General features: G+C 42.4%; 1 protein-coding gene across 2 annotated transcripts in view; it reads right to left on the bottom strand.

Annotated features, from left to right (window-relative positions):
• Window positions 1-2119: 2119 nt before the first annotated feature.
• The window catches only part of BCR (BCR activator of RhoGEF and GTPase), an 80139-nt gene continuing 62186 nt past the window's right edge, over window positions 2120-20072 (bottom strand). The window contains exons 19-24 of one of the 2 annotated variants that reach the window (XR_003943758.1): window positions 5989-6128; window positions 4874-5008; window positions 4052-4157; window positions 3752-3914; window positions 2365-3603; window positions 2179-2183 (exon numbers count right to left, since the gene is read on the bottom strand). Coding sequence is in view for 1 of the 2 variants with exons in the window: in XM_030218006.1 (XP_030073866.1) it covers window positions 3514-3603; window positions 3752-3914; window positions 4052-4157; window positions 4874-5008; window positions 5989-6128 (634 nt within the window). In the remaining variant the exon portion in view is untranslated. Of the gene's footprint in view, window positions 3604-3751; window positions 3915-4051; window positions 4158-4873; window positions 5009-5988; window positions 6129-20072 lie in introns of both variants that reach the window. The other variant, XM_030218006.1, reaches the window with a different exon arrangement.

The following is a 20072-nucleotide window of genomic DNA, read 5'->3' on the forward strand; positions in this document are numbered from 1 at the left end:
TATGACACCCAATTAGCACTATCTGCCTTATTACACCTCAGAATAAATGTAACTGGTGCTGTACCTGTACACTATGGGGGCTCATTTTCAAAGCTCTTAGACTTGCAAAGTTCCATAAGTTACTATGTAACTTTGTAAGTCTAAGTGCTTTGAAAATATGCCTCTATATCACCTTACTCTTGTTAATTTGCAACCTGGCTTCAGACTTACCCCACTGTATACAGGGGACTTATCTTGCCTTTTCTTTCTTTCTTTTTTTTTTAGAAATACAATTGGGAAATCAGGACTACAAGTCCCAGCATGCAGTGGAGTAAACTAGGAGTGGATCAACCCTATCGGGTAAATTTGAAGTTGGCAACCCTATTATCCAATCAAAGCATCAAGACGGCAGCACTTGCAAAACATCTAGAAGATACCTTTACTTCCCAAGTTCCCAACACTCCAATCTTAAAACAACATAACAAAATACGGACAGCAATTTTATTTAGCTCTATATAAAAACTCAGCCACTGACCAATAATGACTTTCAAATAATATTAATACGGAATTCAAAAACTTTTTATCCTTAGAAATTAAAAGATTTAAAGAAAACCACATCTTGTATTTTCTTTTGTGCTGCTGCCTTTTCCAATCTCAGGTCAGACAGGTCACTGGCCAAGTATTAATAGTAGTCTAGAAATCAGAGCTTGTGGTGGCTGCTCAGTTTAACTCGGTATTTATTTTCTACTTAACATTTTTTAACATTTTCTAAGGTTTCTAACCAGAGAGCTTTGTTTGATGAAGGTTCTTCATTTGGGCAGAAGGTTTATGGATGTAGAGGGAAAAATCACAAGCCTGCTGGGGGTAACAGCCAGTTGAGAGAAACAGGCCATGTTGAATCCTCCATATCTTAAATCAAGCTCTTTAGTGAAGTGATTTGATACAGGGACATGTCCTTTGGCATTAAGTAAGTTTGTTACAGTGCCTTCCAGAGGGGGTTTAGCCCACTACTCCTTAGAGCCCTCTTGCTTGTAACTATTGTTCTCAAGCCAGAATTTTTCTTTATGGCAAAATTAAGGTAGTTGTAACTTCATTAGATGGTTTTCTCGAAATGGGGGGGGAGGGGGGGAGGAGGGGGAATTTTTGAATCCAGTATAATCAGAATTTGAAAAAGCATTAAGAACACTGGTTATTCTTGCAACCTCCTGGAGATTGATTTTCTCCATGCTGAAGCAGGATGAATCAGCCACACACTGGTGACATTATCCAAACACACCATGGATAGATTAGCTCTCCTAGATTAGTAGTTCTCAACCCAGTCCATGGAGCACATCCAGCCAGCTGGGTTTTTAGGATTTCCATAATAAATATGCATTAGATTTGCATGTGCTGCCCTCCATCACATGCAAATCCAGCTCTTAAATATTTATTGTAGGAATCCTGAAAACTTGACTGGTTAGGTATGTCCCAAGGACTGGGTTGAAAACCACTGTCCTAGAGCTTAGAAAAACCAGGAAAAGGCCTTAGCACATGCTAGCCACCTGCTGCCCACTTCTGCTCTAGTCTCTTTCTAGGCACCCTGTCTAATGGATGCATCCTCCTGCTCTGCTCTCCTTCCTAAGACTTCCTTTATTTTGTTTTACAGCTTAAATAGAAGAAAGTTCTTCTACATTTAACACATGGAAGCTCTTTGTATACAGAAGAAACTACAAAGATGATCCATCTTTCCAGGACTGTTTCATGCTCCAGTCATCCCCCCTCTGTCACACCACTGCATGAAGTTAGAGATCCTCAGCTTCCACAGCAAGTACATTTTAGGCCAGCTCTCCCTGGTCTTTCACCTTGAGAGACCTCTCCACTGAATTTGATATATTGGGGAAAGAAGTCTTCAGGAACTAGGACCCCTGTTCAGGCACATTCCAACCACCATAGGCTGCACCTATTCCACTGTACCATCGAGACTTCCACTTCAGCTCTCCTTGCTCCCTGTACTGTTGCTCCAGTATTTTCTTCCTAAAATGGACATAGTTAATTGGCTTACCTAGAATGGCCTCCACACCTCCTCCTAATTCGCTTCCTTCTTACCAGGAAAAGTGTTGGTGGAATCAGTTCCAGTGAATTGGCATATCTGATTTTTTTTTGTGCTATGTACAGTTCAAACATCTGTTGCATCTTGGCTGCTTTAGGGAAGCCAACTACAATGTCTGCAAGGGGTCAGTATATGCATGTACTATGTTCCCACTAACCTGTGGAGAAGACCTTGAACTTCATTTTAGAAGTCCCAAACAAGTAGGGACCCTGCATCTTTACAGCACCAGTGAAGGCAGCATGCATCAAAAAAATGTACCACTTTAAACTACAGAAGAAACATAATATGTGAAATACTGTGCAGTATCATTATCACTGGCCTGCGTGCAAGCCCATTCCTCAATTCTAAAGTCTTTACAGCAATGAAAACAAACACCTTCACATAATTCTTGTAACAGAGCCTGTAAATGTGCTTCATTCTACATTGACCTGGTGAAGGAAGTGGGTCTTTCAGGCTAGTCATAAATGTATTAAGCCTGAGGCTTGTTGGGGACTTTTACTGCCATGGTAGAACTGCTTTGGCTCTAGTTTTAAAATGCCTTTCTGCTGACAGACACATTGAGAAGAAAATGGGAACTATTCTATGCTAAAACTTTCTCTGAGGACCACTATTACCTCATTCTCTACTCAGAATACTCTTCCCTTAGAGAATGGGGTGTCCTGGCCTGGATTAATGTTTAATTGCAGTACTCAAACCTACAGCTGGAACAGACAAGGCTCCTGTCACAGCAGGGCCTACAAGAATCACCTCATCTTATGCAGGGACACACTGGTGCCATTCTAAACAGTGTTCAGTGACTGAACCAGAGAGGGTCCTGAAGAGGCACCTGTGCCCATCCCAGAAATTCACATACAGAACCCCGCTCCAAGAAGGAAAAAACTAAGGCTTAAAATGTCCATTTTTTTTCTTCTTAAGAAATACAGACATATTACGCTTATGAATTGCTCCAAAAAGAACAAACCAATCATTGCTCATTGGACCGAGACGCCTCACAAGAAGAAATAGCATTGTGTGAAAACAGCAGTTTCCCGATCACCTTGTGCTATGCATGTCATAGGCCAAGGTCCTCACACGTTACGTTCATGAATAGTTTATAAAAAAAAAGTTGAGATCTGTTTCCGAGCAACATAATTCAATTAGAAAACATTATGAATTCTTTATAATAAATTAAGTCCATAGAAAGGAGGTACTTAGGCTTCTGCCCTATTTGAAACGACAGCCCCATGCCTTAGTGTTTAAAGTTTTAACTTGTGGCATAGAGCTAAGAGTCCATTGCTTTATAGTGCCACTGTTGCAGGTCTTCCTTCTCATCAGTTTTTAGCTGTGCTCTGAGCAAAGCTGCAGCACCAGTTGACACCAGAGTCCTTGTTGTGTCTGTAGCTGGGACTGGGCTGCATCCAGCTGTAAAGAAGTCTCAAGTGAGCAAACTAGTTGTGCCCTGGTAGCTACACCTCTGTAGAGAACAGGATGCTCTGGCGCCTGCTATCTGGTGTTGGGATAGTCTCCAGCTGCAGGAAGTAAAGGAGAACTTGAACCTGCAAGAGAAGAGTATGAGACAATTCATTTATGACATCTGGAATAAGAAATATTCCATCCCCAGGGCAATGGCTGGGAACCTCCTGCCTCCCAAGGGAATGTAAACTGTCACAATTCTACCAAAGTCAGACTGCTTTCACTCCTGACCTGTGACATGACCTCCAGTGACCAGCTGTCTGTCAGCGTTATGGGCTGTGAGGGGTTTGCAGGAATTCTGCTGTCCTTCTCAGAGGGTCTGAGCAACGTGGGACCAAACACTGTTGCTAGGTTATGTAGAGACATCTTATTGACACTCTCCTTCTCTGCAACTCTGAGGAAGGAAGAAAGGAAAAAAAAAAAAAAAAAGAGAGAACCAAAGTGAGGGGAAGGGACAAAAGGGTAATGTGGTGAGAAAATATTCTGGAGGAAAGAGGTAGAGAGACTGACTTGTGGGAGGGGCATGATTACCTCTTTAGATGGTCCAAGAGGAAGAGGAAAGTCACCAGATTGGGCTCTGGAAGTGACAGTAGCAGATTTAGCATACAGCTTTCTTTTGCAACGGAGTCTGAAAGGGCTGTTGAATGAGAGAAAAAAAAAGCAGTAAAAATGAAGGCATGGCGTAGAAGTTAGATTCAGATTCACTATAATATCACATGCTCTTCGTGAAACCTCCCTGCTATGAGATTTGGATTCTACTATCCAATAATACAATTCTCCAGCATAGACACTGGAGGGATACAGCAACCTGCAGCACTCTCTGAAAACTGACATATTCTTTCCTTGTGCTCTTAATATTAACTACAAGGAGGTTGTTTAATTTATAAGTTACAAGTTAAAATTCTACACCTTGTGAACATCTGCAGGATACTGATAGGCAGTTCAAAGGAAGGCAACCAAAATGGTGCATGGGCTGCACTAAAAGCCCGTTACAGACAAAGTAATTAAAGATGTACACTCTGGAAGTAAGCTGGGAAAGAAAAGATACAATACAAATACTTAAATGTCTAGCAGGCTTAGGTAGTTTTTCCCACAGAATGAAAAATTCAATAACAAGTGGTCATCATATGACATGGAAGAATAAGACAAACGGGAAAGAAATAAGAGATAACCTTCAAGGCACTGGCAAAGCTGAAGCATATGTAGGACAGACACATAGGGACGTTAATAGCAGAGCATAGGGAATGATAGGAAAACTAGTAAGGCCTATGGCAGAACAGCAGACAAACAGAAAAGGGCAAACTGGGCGAGCCATAACAGTCCTTTTATACAACCCTTTCTATGTATACATACCAATGCCCTCAGCAAAGTTTGGGTACAGCTCATCTGTGAATAGAGGCTCAGGAAGCTCCCGGAAGTAGAGTTTCAATGTGCCAGCTATAGCATTAACATCCATCTCGCTCATCATCACAGATACATCCTTATTATCTGCAAGACACTAGTAGTTGTAATCTCAACATGTCTCAACTGCTTCATTCTACCATGCTGCTTCAGTGTTAATCCCACAGCAGCATCTTTCATGTTGCTATCTCATCACATTACAGTATCATAGTAACATAGTAGATGACGGCAGAAAAAGACCTGCACGGTCCTTCCAGTCTGCCCAACAAGATAAACTCATATGCGCTACTTTTTGTGTATAACATACCTTGATTTGTATCTGTCATTTTCAGGGCACAGACCGTCTGCCCAGCACTATCCCCGCCTCCCAACCACCAGCCCCGCCTCCCATCACCAGCTCTGCCACCCAATCTCGGCTAAGCTTCTGAGGATCCATTCCCTCGGAACAGGATTCCTTTATGTTTATCCCATGCATGTTTGAATTCCGTTACCGTTTTCCTCTCCACCACCTCCTGTGGGAGAGCATTCCAAGCATCCACCACTCTCTCCGTGAAAAAATACTTCCTGACATTTTTCTAGAGTCTGCCCCCCTTCAATCTCATATCATGCCCTCTAGTTCTACCGCCTTCCCATCTCCGGAAAAGGTTTGTTTGCGGATTAATACCTTTCAGATATTTGAACGTCTGTATCATATCACCCCTGTTTCTCCTTTCCTCCAGGGTATTCATGCTCAGGTCAGCAAGTCTCTCCTCATACGTCTTGCAACGCAAATCCCATACCATTCTCATAGCTTTTCTTTGCACATTCCAACAAAATGGACAAAAATTGAATAGCGTTCTTCCATTTCTTAATTTTACTCCTGGTCTGTAAACTGCCTTGTTATGCCTTCAGGAAAGGCAGTATAGCAAATTAAGGGGTCCTTTTACTAAGCTGCCTGAGTGTGTCCTGTGATAAGTGCACACTAGCGCTTACTGCAGGTTAGTCAAAGGACCCGTAAATAACCCATTTTTATGGTTTACACGAGAAGTTTTATGTTTATCTGAAATTCAGAAGTAATGCTTACTTACTAGCATCGAAAGCAGTCTTCAGAGCCTGAATATCAGTAGCCACTCCAGAGACACGGTATATCCCTACTTCCTCCATGCCTCGGCGTTCAATCTCCTCCACACACTGCCGCACAATGTAAGGCACCTTCGACCGCTCTCTCCTTTTGTTGGTGATGTTGTCAACACAAGAGAAAAGTCAGAACCGGAGTAAAAAAAAAAAAAAAAAAGAAGAGAAAAAAGAAAAAGAGGAAGAAATAGAGATAACAGAGAGAAAGGAGACAGGGTTTTTAATTGATTTATTGTAGTTTTTATTGTTTTTGTGATTATACAAGGTTGTAACCTGCTGTGATGTTGGAGATAGTGGGCTATAAATTTAATTAATATTGAAAACTGATCTTACCACCACCAAAGAAGGGTGCAGAGAATACCAAAGGCACACAAAAAGAACTGAGCTCCATCTACGAAGATCTGCAGTAACAGGACACCAGCAGGAGAGAAGCAAATTTGAAGTAGATACACAGATATAGAAACAACAAAAGAATGGATTGTGAGACCCATTTTTGACCATTAGATCTCTGGACACACAGCAGAGCTCACCCATGACGCAGCTAACAAATCCTGCCAGAGAATAGTTAACCCAGTCTCTGAGTATAGAGCAGAGCTCATCCAAGACCTAGCCAGCATCATCTCATGAAAAAATTAAATGGTCAATGAAGCCTACAATGTACTATCCTGGTTTAAATCTCAACTTGAGGGGAATTACTCAACATACAAGATATTGATATACTTGGATACAAGAGAATAAAGGAAGAGCTTTGCATGACACTAACATAGCTGACAAGTTCTTAATAAATGTGATTAAATACTTGGAAAAAGTGTGTGCTCCAAAACCTGAAACAAAGTCACGTTCTTAGATGTCTGCATCTTCTACTTCCCGATTAAATTTGTCAGTTATCTTATCGTAATCCACTCTGGGCCTACATGGAGGGCAGAATATAAGTGTATAGATTAGATCTTACTAGTGCTCCAAGGCTGCTTAATCATAACCCTAGACAAAGATACCACCAATCTGTGGCACGGACGCAATACTGTCCAGCTATTATTAATCTGGGAGATCCATTATGCCAGTCTCGCAGCGAAACGTAGAAAATGGTTTTGGTTGGTTTGGGAGCCTTTTGTACAGCACTTCTCTCCTCGAACGCAAAGCCTGCTCCTTAGTACCCTACGTCTGTGACACTCGAAGGTGTGTTCCTATTTCTCCAGTTTTGTTCTACTTCTCTATTCTCATAGGAGAGGGGGGTGGGTCCTGATGGATGGGGGGCTGCTGGGAATGCTCCTTATCTCTCTGTGGGATGGTGAGAGTCGGAAAAAATAGAACCCTCATTTCCCTTTTATAGTTGTTATGCCTCGATTGAGGGAGATTCCTGGGTTGGGGGAGTTGCGAAGGGGTACTTCTCTTGTTTATTCTGTTGCTGATACCTCTTTAGCCATTTGGCGTTTGCTTGTTTTTTGGTATTCAGGTTGTCATCACTAATAGATTTAATAGATGCTTTAAATTGGAATAGTGGGTGGGGAGGGGGGATAAAATTGTAAAAAAGTGTGATGACGGTTTGTACGAAACTATCCCTTTCTCTCTATATATGTTCTGCGATTGGATTCTTAGTGTAATTGTTGGACTCGTCATCAATAAAATTGTTTACACTAAAAACAACCTCAGATGTAGTGTGTAGTATGATTCTGAATAGATAAGTTGTTAAAATGCTTAACATTAATGCTTTTGCTCTCGTGTCCAATACAGTAGATTCTTTCATATACTTGGATTGCTGGGGTGAAGGAGGGATTATTGGGAAACTTCTTTTTTTTTTTGTTTAACTCATGTTTATTAACATAAAGCACAGTAACAGGACACAAGCAATGTATAAAACGTTACAATGCGGATCTAACCAGTCCTTTCTCATGCAAGTACCAATTTTTCAACATTTTCCCCCCTCCCTCCCCCTCCCATTTCCACACCACCCTCCCCCCCCATCCTCAGGAATTCAAGATTCTACTGCGGGCTACTGAAGTCAATGTGTCCCAAAAAGGTGCCCAGGCTGTACAGAAAAGGTCTCCCTTAATCCCTGCCAAATCCGCAATACCACTGCGTTCAAGTGAGCACATGTAAATCATGAGTGAACGCCATTGAGCTAAAGTGGGGGTGTCTGTGGTCATCCAAAGTTGTAAAATTGCTTTTTTCCCCATCAGTAAAGTTCTGTGTAAAAAGGTACGCAAGCCTGGCTTAGGTTGTCCCTGCATAGAGTAGTCCCCGAATAATTGATTGGGAGTATGTCGCCATCTCACTCTCCACATGGATGAAACGTGTATCGCCAAGGCCTTCCAGAATTGTTGAATAACAGGGCAGGACCAGAACATGTGACTCAAATGGGCATTTTCTTTTCCACACTTATGGCTTTGGGAAACTTCTTTAAGGGTTACGGGGTTTATTTGCTTGTTATATTCACAATTGATTACGAACAGCCATACTGGGTCAAACCAGTGGTCCATCTAGCCAATACGAGGAAAAGTCCTATTGTGGATTAAAAACTGGTTGAAGGATAGAAAACAGAGAGTGGGGTTAAATGGGCAGTATTCACAATGGAGAAGGGTAGTTAGTGGGGTTCCTCAGGGGTCTGTGCTAGGACCGCTGCTTTTTAATATATTTATAAATGATTTAGAGATGGGAGTAACTAGCGAGGTAATTAAATTTGCTGATGACACAAAGTTATTCAAAGCGTTAACTCGCGACAGGATTGTGAAAAATTACAGAAGGACCTTACGAGACTGGGCGGCTAAATGGCAGATGACGTTTAATGTGACCAAGTGCAAGGTGATGCATGTGGGAAAAAAGAACCCGAATTATAGCTACGTCATGCAAGGTTCCACGTTAGGAGTTACGGACCAAGAAAGGGATCTGGGTGTCATCGTCGATAATACACTGAAACCTTCTGCTCAGTGTGCTGCTGCAACTCGGAAAGCAAATAGAATGTTGGGTATTATTAGGAAAGGTATGGAAAACAGGTGTGAGGATGTTATAATGCCGTTGTATCGCTCCATGGTACGACTGCACCTTGAGTATTGTGTTCAATTCTGGTCGCCGCATCTCAAGAAAGATATAGTGGAATTGGAAAAGGTGCAGCGAAGGGCGACTAAAATGATAGCGGGGATGGAACGACTTCCCTATGAAGAAAGACTAAGGAGGCTAGGGCTTTTCAGCTTGGAGAAGAGACGGCTGAGAGGAGACATGATAGAGGTATATAAAATAATGAGTGGAGTGGAACAGGTGGATGTGAAGTGTCTGTTCACGCTTTCCAAAAATACTAGGACTAGGGGGCATGCGATGAAACTACAATGTAGCAAATTTAAAACAAATTGGAGAAAATGTTTCTTCACCCAACGCGTAATTAAACTCTGGAATTCGTTGCCGGAGAACATGGTGAAGGCGGTTAGCTTGGCAGAGTTTTAAAAAGGGTTAGACGGTTTCCTAAAGGACACGTCCATAAACCGCTAATAAATGGACTTGGGAAAAATCCACAATTCTGGGAATAACATGTATAGAATGTTTGTACGTTTGGGAAGCTTGCCAGGTGCCCTTGGCCTGGATTGGCCGCTGTCGTGGACAAGATGTTGGGCTTGATGGACCCTTGGTCTTTCCCCAGTGTGGCATTACTTACAGTGGTGGAAATAAGTATTTGATCCCTTGCTGATTTTGTAAGTTTGCCCACTGACAAAGACATGAGCAGCCCATAATTGAAGGGTAGGTTATTGGTAACAGTGAGAGATAGCACATCACAAATTAAATCCGGAAAATCACATTGTGGAAAGTATATGAATTTATTTGCATTCTGCAGAGGGAAATAAGTATTTGATCCCCCACCAACCAGTAAGAGATCTGGCCCCTACAGACCAGGTAGATGCTCCAAATCAACTCGTTACCTGCATGACAGACAGCTGTCGGCAATGGTCACCTGTATGAAAGACACCTGTCCACAGACTCAGTGAATCAGTCAGACTATAACCTCTACAAAATGGCCAAGAGCAAGGAGCTGTCTAAGGATGTCAGGGACAAGATCATACACCTGCACAAGGCTGGAATGGGCTACAAAACCATCAGTAAGACGCTGGGCGAGAAGGAGACAACTGTTGGTGCCATAGTAAGAAATGGAAGAAGTACAAAATGACTGTCAATCGACAAAGATCTGGGGCTCCACGCAAAATCTCACCTCGTGGGGTATCCTTGATCATGAGGAAGGTTAGAAATCAGCCTACAACTACAAGGGGGGAACTTGTCAATGATCTCAAGGCAGCTGGGACCACTGTCACCACGAAAACCATTGGTAACACATTACGACATAACGGATTGCAATCCTGCAGTGCCCACAAGGTCCCCCTGCTCCGGAAGGCACATGTGACGGCCCGTCTGAAGTTTGCCAGTGAACACCTGGATGATGCCGAGAGTGATTGGGAGAAGGTGCTGTGGTCAGATGAGACAAAAATTGAGCTCTTTGGCATGAACTCAACTCGCCGTGTTTGGAGGAAGAGAAATGCTGCCTATGACCCAAAGAACACCGTCCCCACTGTCAAGCATGGAGGTGGAAATGTTATGTTTTGGGGGTGTTTCTCTGCTAAGGGCACAGGACTACTTCACCGCATCAATGGGAGAATGGATGGGGCCATGTACCGTACAATTCTGAGTGACAACCTCCTTCCCTCCGCCAGGGCCTTAAAAATGGGTCATGGCTGGGTCTTCCAGCACGACAATGACCCAAAACATACAGCCAAGGCAACAAAGGAGTGGCTCAGGAAGAAGCACATTAGGGTCATGGAGTGGCCTAGCCAGTCACCAGACCTTAATCCCATTGAAAACTTATGGAGGGAGCTGAAGCTGCGAGTTGCCAAGCGACAGCCCAGAACTCTTAATGATTTAGAGATGATCTGCAAAGAGGAGTGGACCAAAATTCCTCCTGACATGTGTGCAAACCTCATCATCAACTACAGAAGACGTCTGACCGCTGTGCTTGCCAACAAGGGTTTTGCCACCAAGTATTAGGTCTTGTTTGCCAGAGGGATTAAATACTTATTTCCCTCTGCAGAATGCAAATAAATTCATATACTTTCCACAATGTGATTTTCCGGATTTAATTTGTGATGTGCTATCTCTCACTGTTACCAATAACCTACCCTTCAATTATGGGCTGCTCATGTCTTTGTCAGTGGGCAAACTTACAAAATCAGCAAGGGATCAAATACTTATTTCCACCACTGTATGTACTTATGCTTCCAGCAGTGGCCAATCCAGGTCACAATGATAAGTAGTAGTAGTAGTCACAAGTTCCTGGTAGAAACCCAAATCGTTGCAACATTCCATGCTTCCAATCCCAGGGACAGCAGTGGCTTCCCCATATTTGTCTCAATAGCACACTATGGACTTTTCCTCCAGGAACTTGTCTAAACCTTTTTTAACCCAGATACGCTAATTGCTGTTACCACATCCTCCGGCAGCAAGTTCCAGAACATAACTATTCTTTGCGTGAAAAAAATATTTCTTCATATTTGTTTTAAAAGCATTTCCATGTAATTTCATCGAGTCTCTCCTGGTCTTTGTACTTTTTGAATGAGTGAAAAATCGATTTACCTCCAGCTGTTCCACACCAATTAGGATTTTGTAGAGATACTAGGTAAAAATTACACCATTTTAGCTATTTTATTGTATTTTGTGTCAAATGTTGTAAGATTACTGTTGTGTTGTGTTATCGGAGACAACTGCACACAGTTAAGAAACTGCATGTTTATTTCAACAGTAGTTCGAATTGTTACTCTACTGTATTGATGCTTCTGGTTTCTGTTTAATAAAATAAAAGAGAATTAAGAAAAAAACCCCACAATCCTAGACATTTAGTGAGAAACTGTAGCAACTGCTTAAAATAAATGCACCAGGGTGGAGACTGGAGCACAGCGAGCCAAGCAAAAGGCGAATGAAATGTCAACATATGGTGGGAAGTAGACTTAGGTTTGTCTTTTTTTTTTTATGTTTGAACTGTTTTATTGATGTCACAGTCAATAACAAATATAGTCAATAAACATTTACTTAATCCAAGTCTTTGTCCGTTTTGTTTCTTAACATAATCATATCTAAAGTGTCATCAAAAGTTTTAAAGGTACCCTTCCCCTTCCCCCCACCCCCCTTCCCCCCCCTATACCTGAACCGTATAATTCTCATATCACCATTAATCAATAAACATATATATCATTAACTTTCCTTCCCTTCCTTTCCCGTGAGTGTGTTCACCAATAAACTACGAGCTCTGCTTGATAGAGCCTGTACATATGGTTCCCAGACTTCCCAAAACCGTTGTCTATTTCTAGGGCTACTGGACATAGCACGTGCTTCCATTCGCACCAGGGAGTGAAGCGAGCTCCTCCATTGCCAGAAGGATGGTCCTATATCTTGTGTCCAATGTTGTAATATACATTGCTTCCCAACAATTAGTACCTTATAGATAAATAGACTTTCTTTATGTCGCATTATTGACCCTCGTCCCCTTAGTCCAAGCACAACAGTTTTAGTCTCTAGCCGAAGCTTCCTGTGCAGCAAGGCCTCACAATATTCCAGCACTGGACCCCAAAATTTTTGTATAACCAGACATCCCCAGAACATGTGATACAGTGTTGCTCTCTGAAAATTACATTTACTGCAATGTGTTTCTTGCAATCTACCTGCGTAATAAGCCTGTATGGGAGAAAAATACGCTCTCATAATGATTCTAAATTGTATCTCCCTATATCTGGCACTAGCCACTTTATGCACTATCTCCTTTAGTGATTGGACTATATCTCCACTGCTGATCTCTACCTGTAAATCCTCAGACCATCGTCTTGCCACTGCTTCATAACTATGATGCTTAGCAATCAAGCTTAGCTGTTTATACAGTGTGGACACCGTAGTCTGTTCTCTTCCCTGAGGCAAAAACAAATTCACCAGCAACTCATACATCCCTCTATCACATTTTTCTCTAAGTAATTTCTCAATATAGCTGTGGATCTGGCAGTAAGCATACCATGTCACGTTCTCTACTCCCACCAAGTCCTCTAAAGCCTCCCTTGATATAATCTTTCCCGTATCTTGCATAACATCTGCCACTAATACCACTCCCTCCTGTGCCCACTTAATAAATTTCGGGTAAGCATTCCCTGGTTCGAATGCTCCATTTCCTACTAGTGGGAGGAGGTCCGTACATCGTGGGTTCTTATTTAATCTCCTCAATATGTACTGCCATATACATCTCATTGGGTGCAATAAAATATGATGTTTCCATTCCTTTGGTAACATTTTACTCTCAACGTGCATCATATAATAGGGATGATATGGTCTAAACAATGCACACTCAATATTCCATGCCGTATGCTCTTCTGTTTCCATAATCCAATCTGCTAAGTGTCTAGCTAAACAGGCCCAATTATATTGTTTAATGTCAGGCAACCCCAGGCCTCCCTCTGTTCTTTTCCCATAGAGATATTCCAATTTAACTTTAGCCTTTTTCCCACTCCAACAGAACCTAGTCAACATGCCTCGAATCTTCTTTATATCTTTAGTCTGTAAAACTAGTGGCAACTGTCTTAATACATAGAGCCATTTTGGAAAAAGTATCATCGTAAATAAACCCACTCGCCCATAAAGTTAAGGGTAGTCCCTCCCATATTGCTAGTTTGTGGCGCGTATATTGCAATAACTTATCAATATTCTGTCTATATAATCTACTCGGATCACTTGTTAGAGTTATGCCTAGGTATTTAAATTCCTTGTTCGCCCATCTCAGTGGGAACCTACCCTTCCATTTCTCCCTTACCTGATTAGTTGTGGGCAATCCCTCTGACTTTTGGAAATTCAATTTAAATCCCGAAAAGGCCCCATATTCTTCAAAAACCTCCATCAACACCGGTAGCGAGCTCTCCGGTCTAGCTAGATGAACCAAAATGTCATCGGCAAACGCCGAGATCTTAAATTCTCTGGTTCCCAAATTTATAACCTTCAATCTCAGGGTTATCTATGATTTCCCTGACCAACGGGTCCTAGCGTAATAGCAAACAGTAAAGGGGACAGAGGGCATCCCTGTCTGGTACCTCTATTAATTACAAAATTCGAGAGTACGCTCCATTAACCTGCACTCTCACCATAGGGTTCTTATATAATATAGAGATTGCTTGTGTAAAGAAGCCTTCAAATCCGTACACTCTTAATGAAGCGAACAGGAACTCCCACTCTACTCGATCAAACGCCTTTTCGGCGTCGAAGCTGATCAATAGGGAATCTCTACCCCCTCTGCACACATTCTCTATTGATGCCAATATCAGTCTAATATTTTTCCCACTCTGTCTCCCTTGTATAAATCCCACCTGAGGAGTTGCAACTATGCTGGGAAGCACTTTTGCCAATCTCGAGGCCAGAATTTTTGCTAGCAGCTTAGCTTCATAACTAATCAGTGAAATTGGTCTGTATGAGTCTGGTATAGTTGGATCTCTCTCAGGTTTTGGAAATACCACTATATCCGCAAGTCGCAAAGACTGTGGAAGTTCCCCTGATTCAACTGATCTATTAAAGGCTTTAGTTAAGGGACCTCCTATGTCTTGCATTAATATTTTATAGAATTCAGCCCTATATCCATCTGGCCCCGCAGCTTTATGTAAAGCACTAGCTTTAATTTCTTTAAGGACCTCCTCAGTCTCAATCGGTGTATTTAGCGCACTTTTCTGTTGTTCTGAGATCTTTGTCTTGTTGATATTCTCTAAATATATGTCAGGGTCTAAATCATCTTCGTCTTTTTTGGCATATAGCCTAGCATAATAATCTTTAAATACTTCTCGTATCTCTGTATCATCATGTACTAGGTTCCCCCTCTGTGTCTTGACCGCCAACACTCTCCTCTGCCCCTTCGCCTTCCTCACCAGCCCTGCCATCAGCTTCCCTGGTTTATTTCCAAATCTATGCAATTGATATCTATAATATTCAACAGATTTACTGGCTCGCTGATGTAGCAGTTCATTTAAATTTACCTGAGTGGCTAACAATTGCTCTCGGATATGATTTGCTGCCCCTTGTCCATATGCCCTCCTCAATTGCACCAACTGTTCCCCCAATCTAATGATCTCCCGATCTCTCTGTTTTTTCTTTCCGACACTGTATGCTATAATCTCTCCTCTTAACACAGCCTTCCCAGCCTCCCAGAACAATATTGGTGTATCAGTATGAGATGCATTGTACAGTGCATATTCCTCCCATTTTCTCCTAATATATGGTCTGAAATCCTGATCATAATACAGATCCAAGGGAAATATCCATCGAAGCTGTCTGCTTTGTGAATTCAGATCTTTAAATTCAATAGATATTGCCGCATGATCCGATATTATCGTAGGATCAATTGCTGCCTCCATGATATCTGCAAAGCTGTCTTCATCTATCAGTATGTAGTCTATTCGTGATTGCGTGTGGTGAGCTCTAGAATAGTGCGTATAATCTTTGGTATTTGGGTTAAGAACCCTCCCACATCAACCACTCCCAGAGCTCCACACATCAAATTGATACCTTTATCCATCTCCCCTCTCGCACCTGCTACATTATGTGATTTGTCCATGGTGGGATCTGCTACTACATTGAAATCACCCCCAATTATCTTCTTCGAACATTAAATTGCTGCATCTTGCTTATGAGAGTATGGAAGAATTTCTTACTGTACACATTAGGGCATATATGTTACTAATGAGGTAGGCTGTGTTATTCGCCTTGACCTGTGCCAGAATGTATCTCCCTTCAGAATCAATACACAGCTGCCCCACCTCAACCTGGAGTGATTTATGGAACAATATCACTACCCCCGCCTTCTTCCCCACCGCAGGGGTCTCCAATACTGTCCCCACCCACCAGGTTTTGAGCTTAAGATGCTCCTGAGACGATAGATGTGTCTCCTGGAGGAGTGCTATATCTGCTCTTTTCTTTTTGAGACTATGTAATATTTTCTCTCTCTTAATGGGAGATGTGATACCTCCCACATTCCAGGAGTATATCCTTAATCCCATCAGTCTCCCAAATCTCGCTTATGCATCAACCAATATTCCACATCCACATAAGGGCAGTCATGGTGTCCCAGCAGCACCACTCCTACTATTTGTTCAAGCAGCCGCTCATCATTCAACTCACTCATGGTTCTCTTCTGACTCCATGTATCTAATTGAGAATCTGTTAGCCAAGTTCTATATGTCTCCCTATCTCCCATCCCCCCCTCCCTCCCTCCCATCTCCCATCCTTCAAGTCCTCCCTCCCTCCCTCCTGTTCAAAGAACTAGTCACTTATTAACACCTGCATTCACCCTACAGTTATCATTTACCCCTCCAACTCTTCCCATTCCTAACGACCTACTCATTCACAAATTAACAGGTCACTTTTCATATACCAGTCTTTGATCATCTTCTGTTGCAACCACCTTTCAATAGTTCAGCATACTGTGCTGTGTTTCAGTTCTGTGTGGTCTTTCAGCCTTATTTGCATTCCGCCTCTCCATGCTCGTACGACCTTGAAATTCCATATTATATTCCACAGTCCATGTCTATTTCCCCATTGTCATCTGTGTATTGTATCGTCATAAGATCCCATATATTCAAGCATTGAACATGTCTAATTAAATCTCTGTTTCATCATTCAATGTTCAATCTTTGAGAGATCAAAAATGTTTCCCAAGGGTGGTTTTCCATAGCAAAATAGTTTCAATTAAACCTCTGTCCTGTAAAGCTCCAGAAAATGCTTCTGTAATTATATCCTTCCTCTTAGAGGGTCTATTCACCCCCATGTTGTTGAATGTATGCTTTAGCTGCTTCAACTGTGTCAAAAAATTTGGTGACTCCATTGATCGTGAGGCGCAGCTTAGCCGGATATAGGAGCGCAAATTTTATTTTTTTATTGAAAAGGTCCGTACATATAGGTGCGAAGGACTTCCTCCTCGCCTGCACCTGCTGGGAGTAATCCTGAAAACACAGGATCTTCTTATCTTGGTAGGTGAGGGTATTGCCTCCTCTTATCGCTTCCAAAATATGTTGTTTATGTCGAAAGTTCAGAGATTTTAGTATGACTACTCGCGGCCTGTTCTCATGCTGTCTCGGAGGCCCAACTCTATGAGCCCTTTCAATACAAAAACTCTGTAATTTGTCCTCTAAGTGCAATGATTTCGGCAGCCAATCCTCCAAAAAGGTGGGCAGATCTTTATCCATGAGCGATTCTGGAAGCCCAACCAGACGCAGGTTATTTCGCCTGCTCCTATTCTCCATATCATCGATCTTTGTCTCCAGATCCTGTACTCTCCGCTCCAATTTCTTGTTGATCTCTTTCTGCGCCCCTACCGTCTCCTCCATCTCTGAAATCCGCTGTAAACCTTCATCTAGCTCCATATTATACTATCAATACGCTCATGAGCTTCCTCCGTCCGATCGAGCAATTGCTGAAGTTTTTTGTCCAGCGCAGCTTCGACCGCCGCTGTAACCTCGGCCGTGATTTCGGTCAGCCATGCGGATCCCACCGCAAATTCTCCAGGATCTCGCTGGTCGGCCATCTTGTTTTCTGGCAGTTTCGATTTGTCTCGCTCTCTCCTCACCGATTTCGCTGCCATTCTATGTTTCTCCACTCGATCTCCACTCGCCAATCGCTCTCCCACCGATTATGAGTGAAAATGTGGCGTTTCGCTCCTTGGGTAAGTCAAAATATCTGATTTCCGGGTGAATGTGCGCGGAGCCTAGCTTTCCAGCGTCAGCCCTGCACCATGGCGTCACGTGACCTACTTAGGTTTGTCTTTGCGGGGTAAGGAGTGGTAGGAGAGATCTGGCCAACATGGTGGGGAGGACATTGCTTCTAGAAGTGTGCGCAGGGATAGGGACAATGGGAAACCCACAGAAATCTGTGTGGATGGGGGACAAAAAAGTCATTACTACCAGAAGGATGGGGACCAGATTATGTCCTGCTGCATACCTCGATTAAAACATCACACCAACACCTCATCTTAAAAAATAATAATAATTGAAACAGGAGCTCACCTTGATGAAAATTGGTGTATGCTTTAAACAATTCTGGCAAGGAGGGAGACCACTGATAAACTTGTGAGAATATTCAACGATTTATTCTGAGCATTCTGGCAGAATATAATCTCCACCAAGCTAGTCTAATCCACGTGACTGATAATGCAGCTAATATGAAAACAGCATTCTGAGATGAGGTCTGGAGAGATTGCACAGATCATAAGCTCAGTCTCATACTTTCTCATGGACTCCAGCTATCAAAAACTGACCTGAATGACTTCCCCAGTGAGATAAGTAGTTTATAAGAAACCGAGTGTAACCACCTCCTTGCACAAAGCGAATAAAAGTCAACCCTTCACTGAAGAAAACACTCAAGTGTCAACTCGGTGGAACAGCATTCTACTGACATTGAAGTTTGTGGTAGAGAATACGAAGGAGTTGTGCAATTGCCACCGAACAAGGTGCAAATAAGCAGTTCCTGACCAAACTGTATGCAGTCAACGACTTCCTGCTAGCAGAAGTTATGGTGTTGGAACCATTTAACAGGGCTACAAAAGAACTGTCGACAGATAGCAAGCCTTCACTACATCTGGTGGTCCCAACAAAATAGTTGGGACGGCATCTGACAAATGCAAGCTCAGCCAAGCCATGTGATAACATCCTTAAAGGATTGTCTTGTAGATCACCCAGATTGCTATTTTACAATTATGGCTACAGAGACACATTTGGCAGCAACTTTGCTGGATCTAAGGCTGAAGGGTCATTTAGATCAGATGACAGTTGAAGGGTAGAACAGTGCCATAAACAGACTGTGAACATGGACAGCAGAACAAGAAGCTACAGTAGAGTTGCAGCCAAACTGCTAAAACATCCAAAACAAGAAGAATCAAAGGCAGATTTTTTTCAGAGACTTATTCGAAAACCAGGAAACAGTTTCAGTGATTAACAAAGTGAATACATACATATCGAGCTCAGACAAGGAATTCTGCTCGTCTCTTACTACCACTCACAACAGAGGTCCCATGTGTGGCCAAAACTGTCATTCGCTGCCTGTTCCCTGCTTGGAACTCCTGCCACCAGCACAGCACATCTGTTGCAGGACGAACAACTGAGGAATGTAGAACAAAACCAAGATCTGGTTCTGTAGATGGTTTATTTTTACATAGCTTGAAATTGTTTGCTCGCACTCCATGTTAATAAAGATTTTTTTTTAAAAAGAGTGGGCATTTAACGCGTTAATAATGTGATTAACGCATTCATTTTTTAATGCGCCAAGTTCATTTTAACACCATAGCATTTTAAAAATGCATTCTCTCCCCCCCTCCCGTGTTTATCTTTACAACTGAATTCCAGATTTTTCTCCTTCCTCGCTGCCTCAAAGAATTTGTCTTCCCCTGCACAGCTGGGCTCTGCAGGTACTTGAGCTGCGCCGTGCAGGAGGTTGGGGAAATCCCATGGGACTTGAAATCGTGAGACATCCCCAACTTTCTGCAAGCTGCAGCTCGAGTATCTGCACAGCCCGGCCATGCAGGGAAAAACAAAGACTTTTGAGGCAGCGAGGAAGGAGAAAAATCCAGAGCTACTACTACTTATTTCTATAGCGCTACTAGACATACGCAGCGCTGTACACTTGAACAGAGCTCAGTTGTAAAAGTAAATGCAGGGGGCGGATGCTGAGCTAAGCCCCGCAGCAGCCCCGCTGAGCATTACTTGGATGACTAGCAATAGAAAATAGTGGTAATTTCTGGATTGCTCAGTGGTTTAATGTAGGACAGGTTTTTTTGCTGTCCTGTTGTCTGCAAAGCCCTCTGATGGTGGCTGAATATCACCAACTAATTCTGTCTTTGCTAAGAACCAGTCTCCACCCTTGCACTGTTTGTATGGTGAATGAATGCCTGTTATACCTATAGATACTGGAACTTCATATAGCATTCCCAAATGGGATCTTTTATGAACCATTTATGTAACTTATAAGCATGAACAGATATTTTATTTGAAAGTGCTTTTAGTGCATC

This window comes from Microcaecilia unicolor, chromosome 11, assembly GCF_901765095.1.
Source record: "Microcaecilia unicolor chromosome 11, aMicUni1.1, whole genome shotgun sequence".
NCBI classification, from domain to species: Eukaryota; Metazoa; Chordata; class Amphibia; order Gymnophiona; family Siphonopidae; genus Microcaecilia; species Microcaecilia unicolor.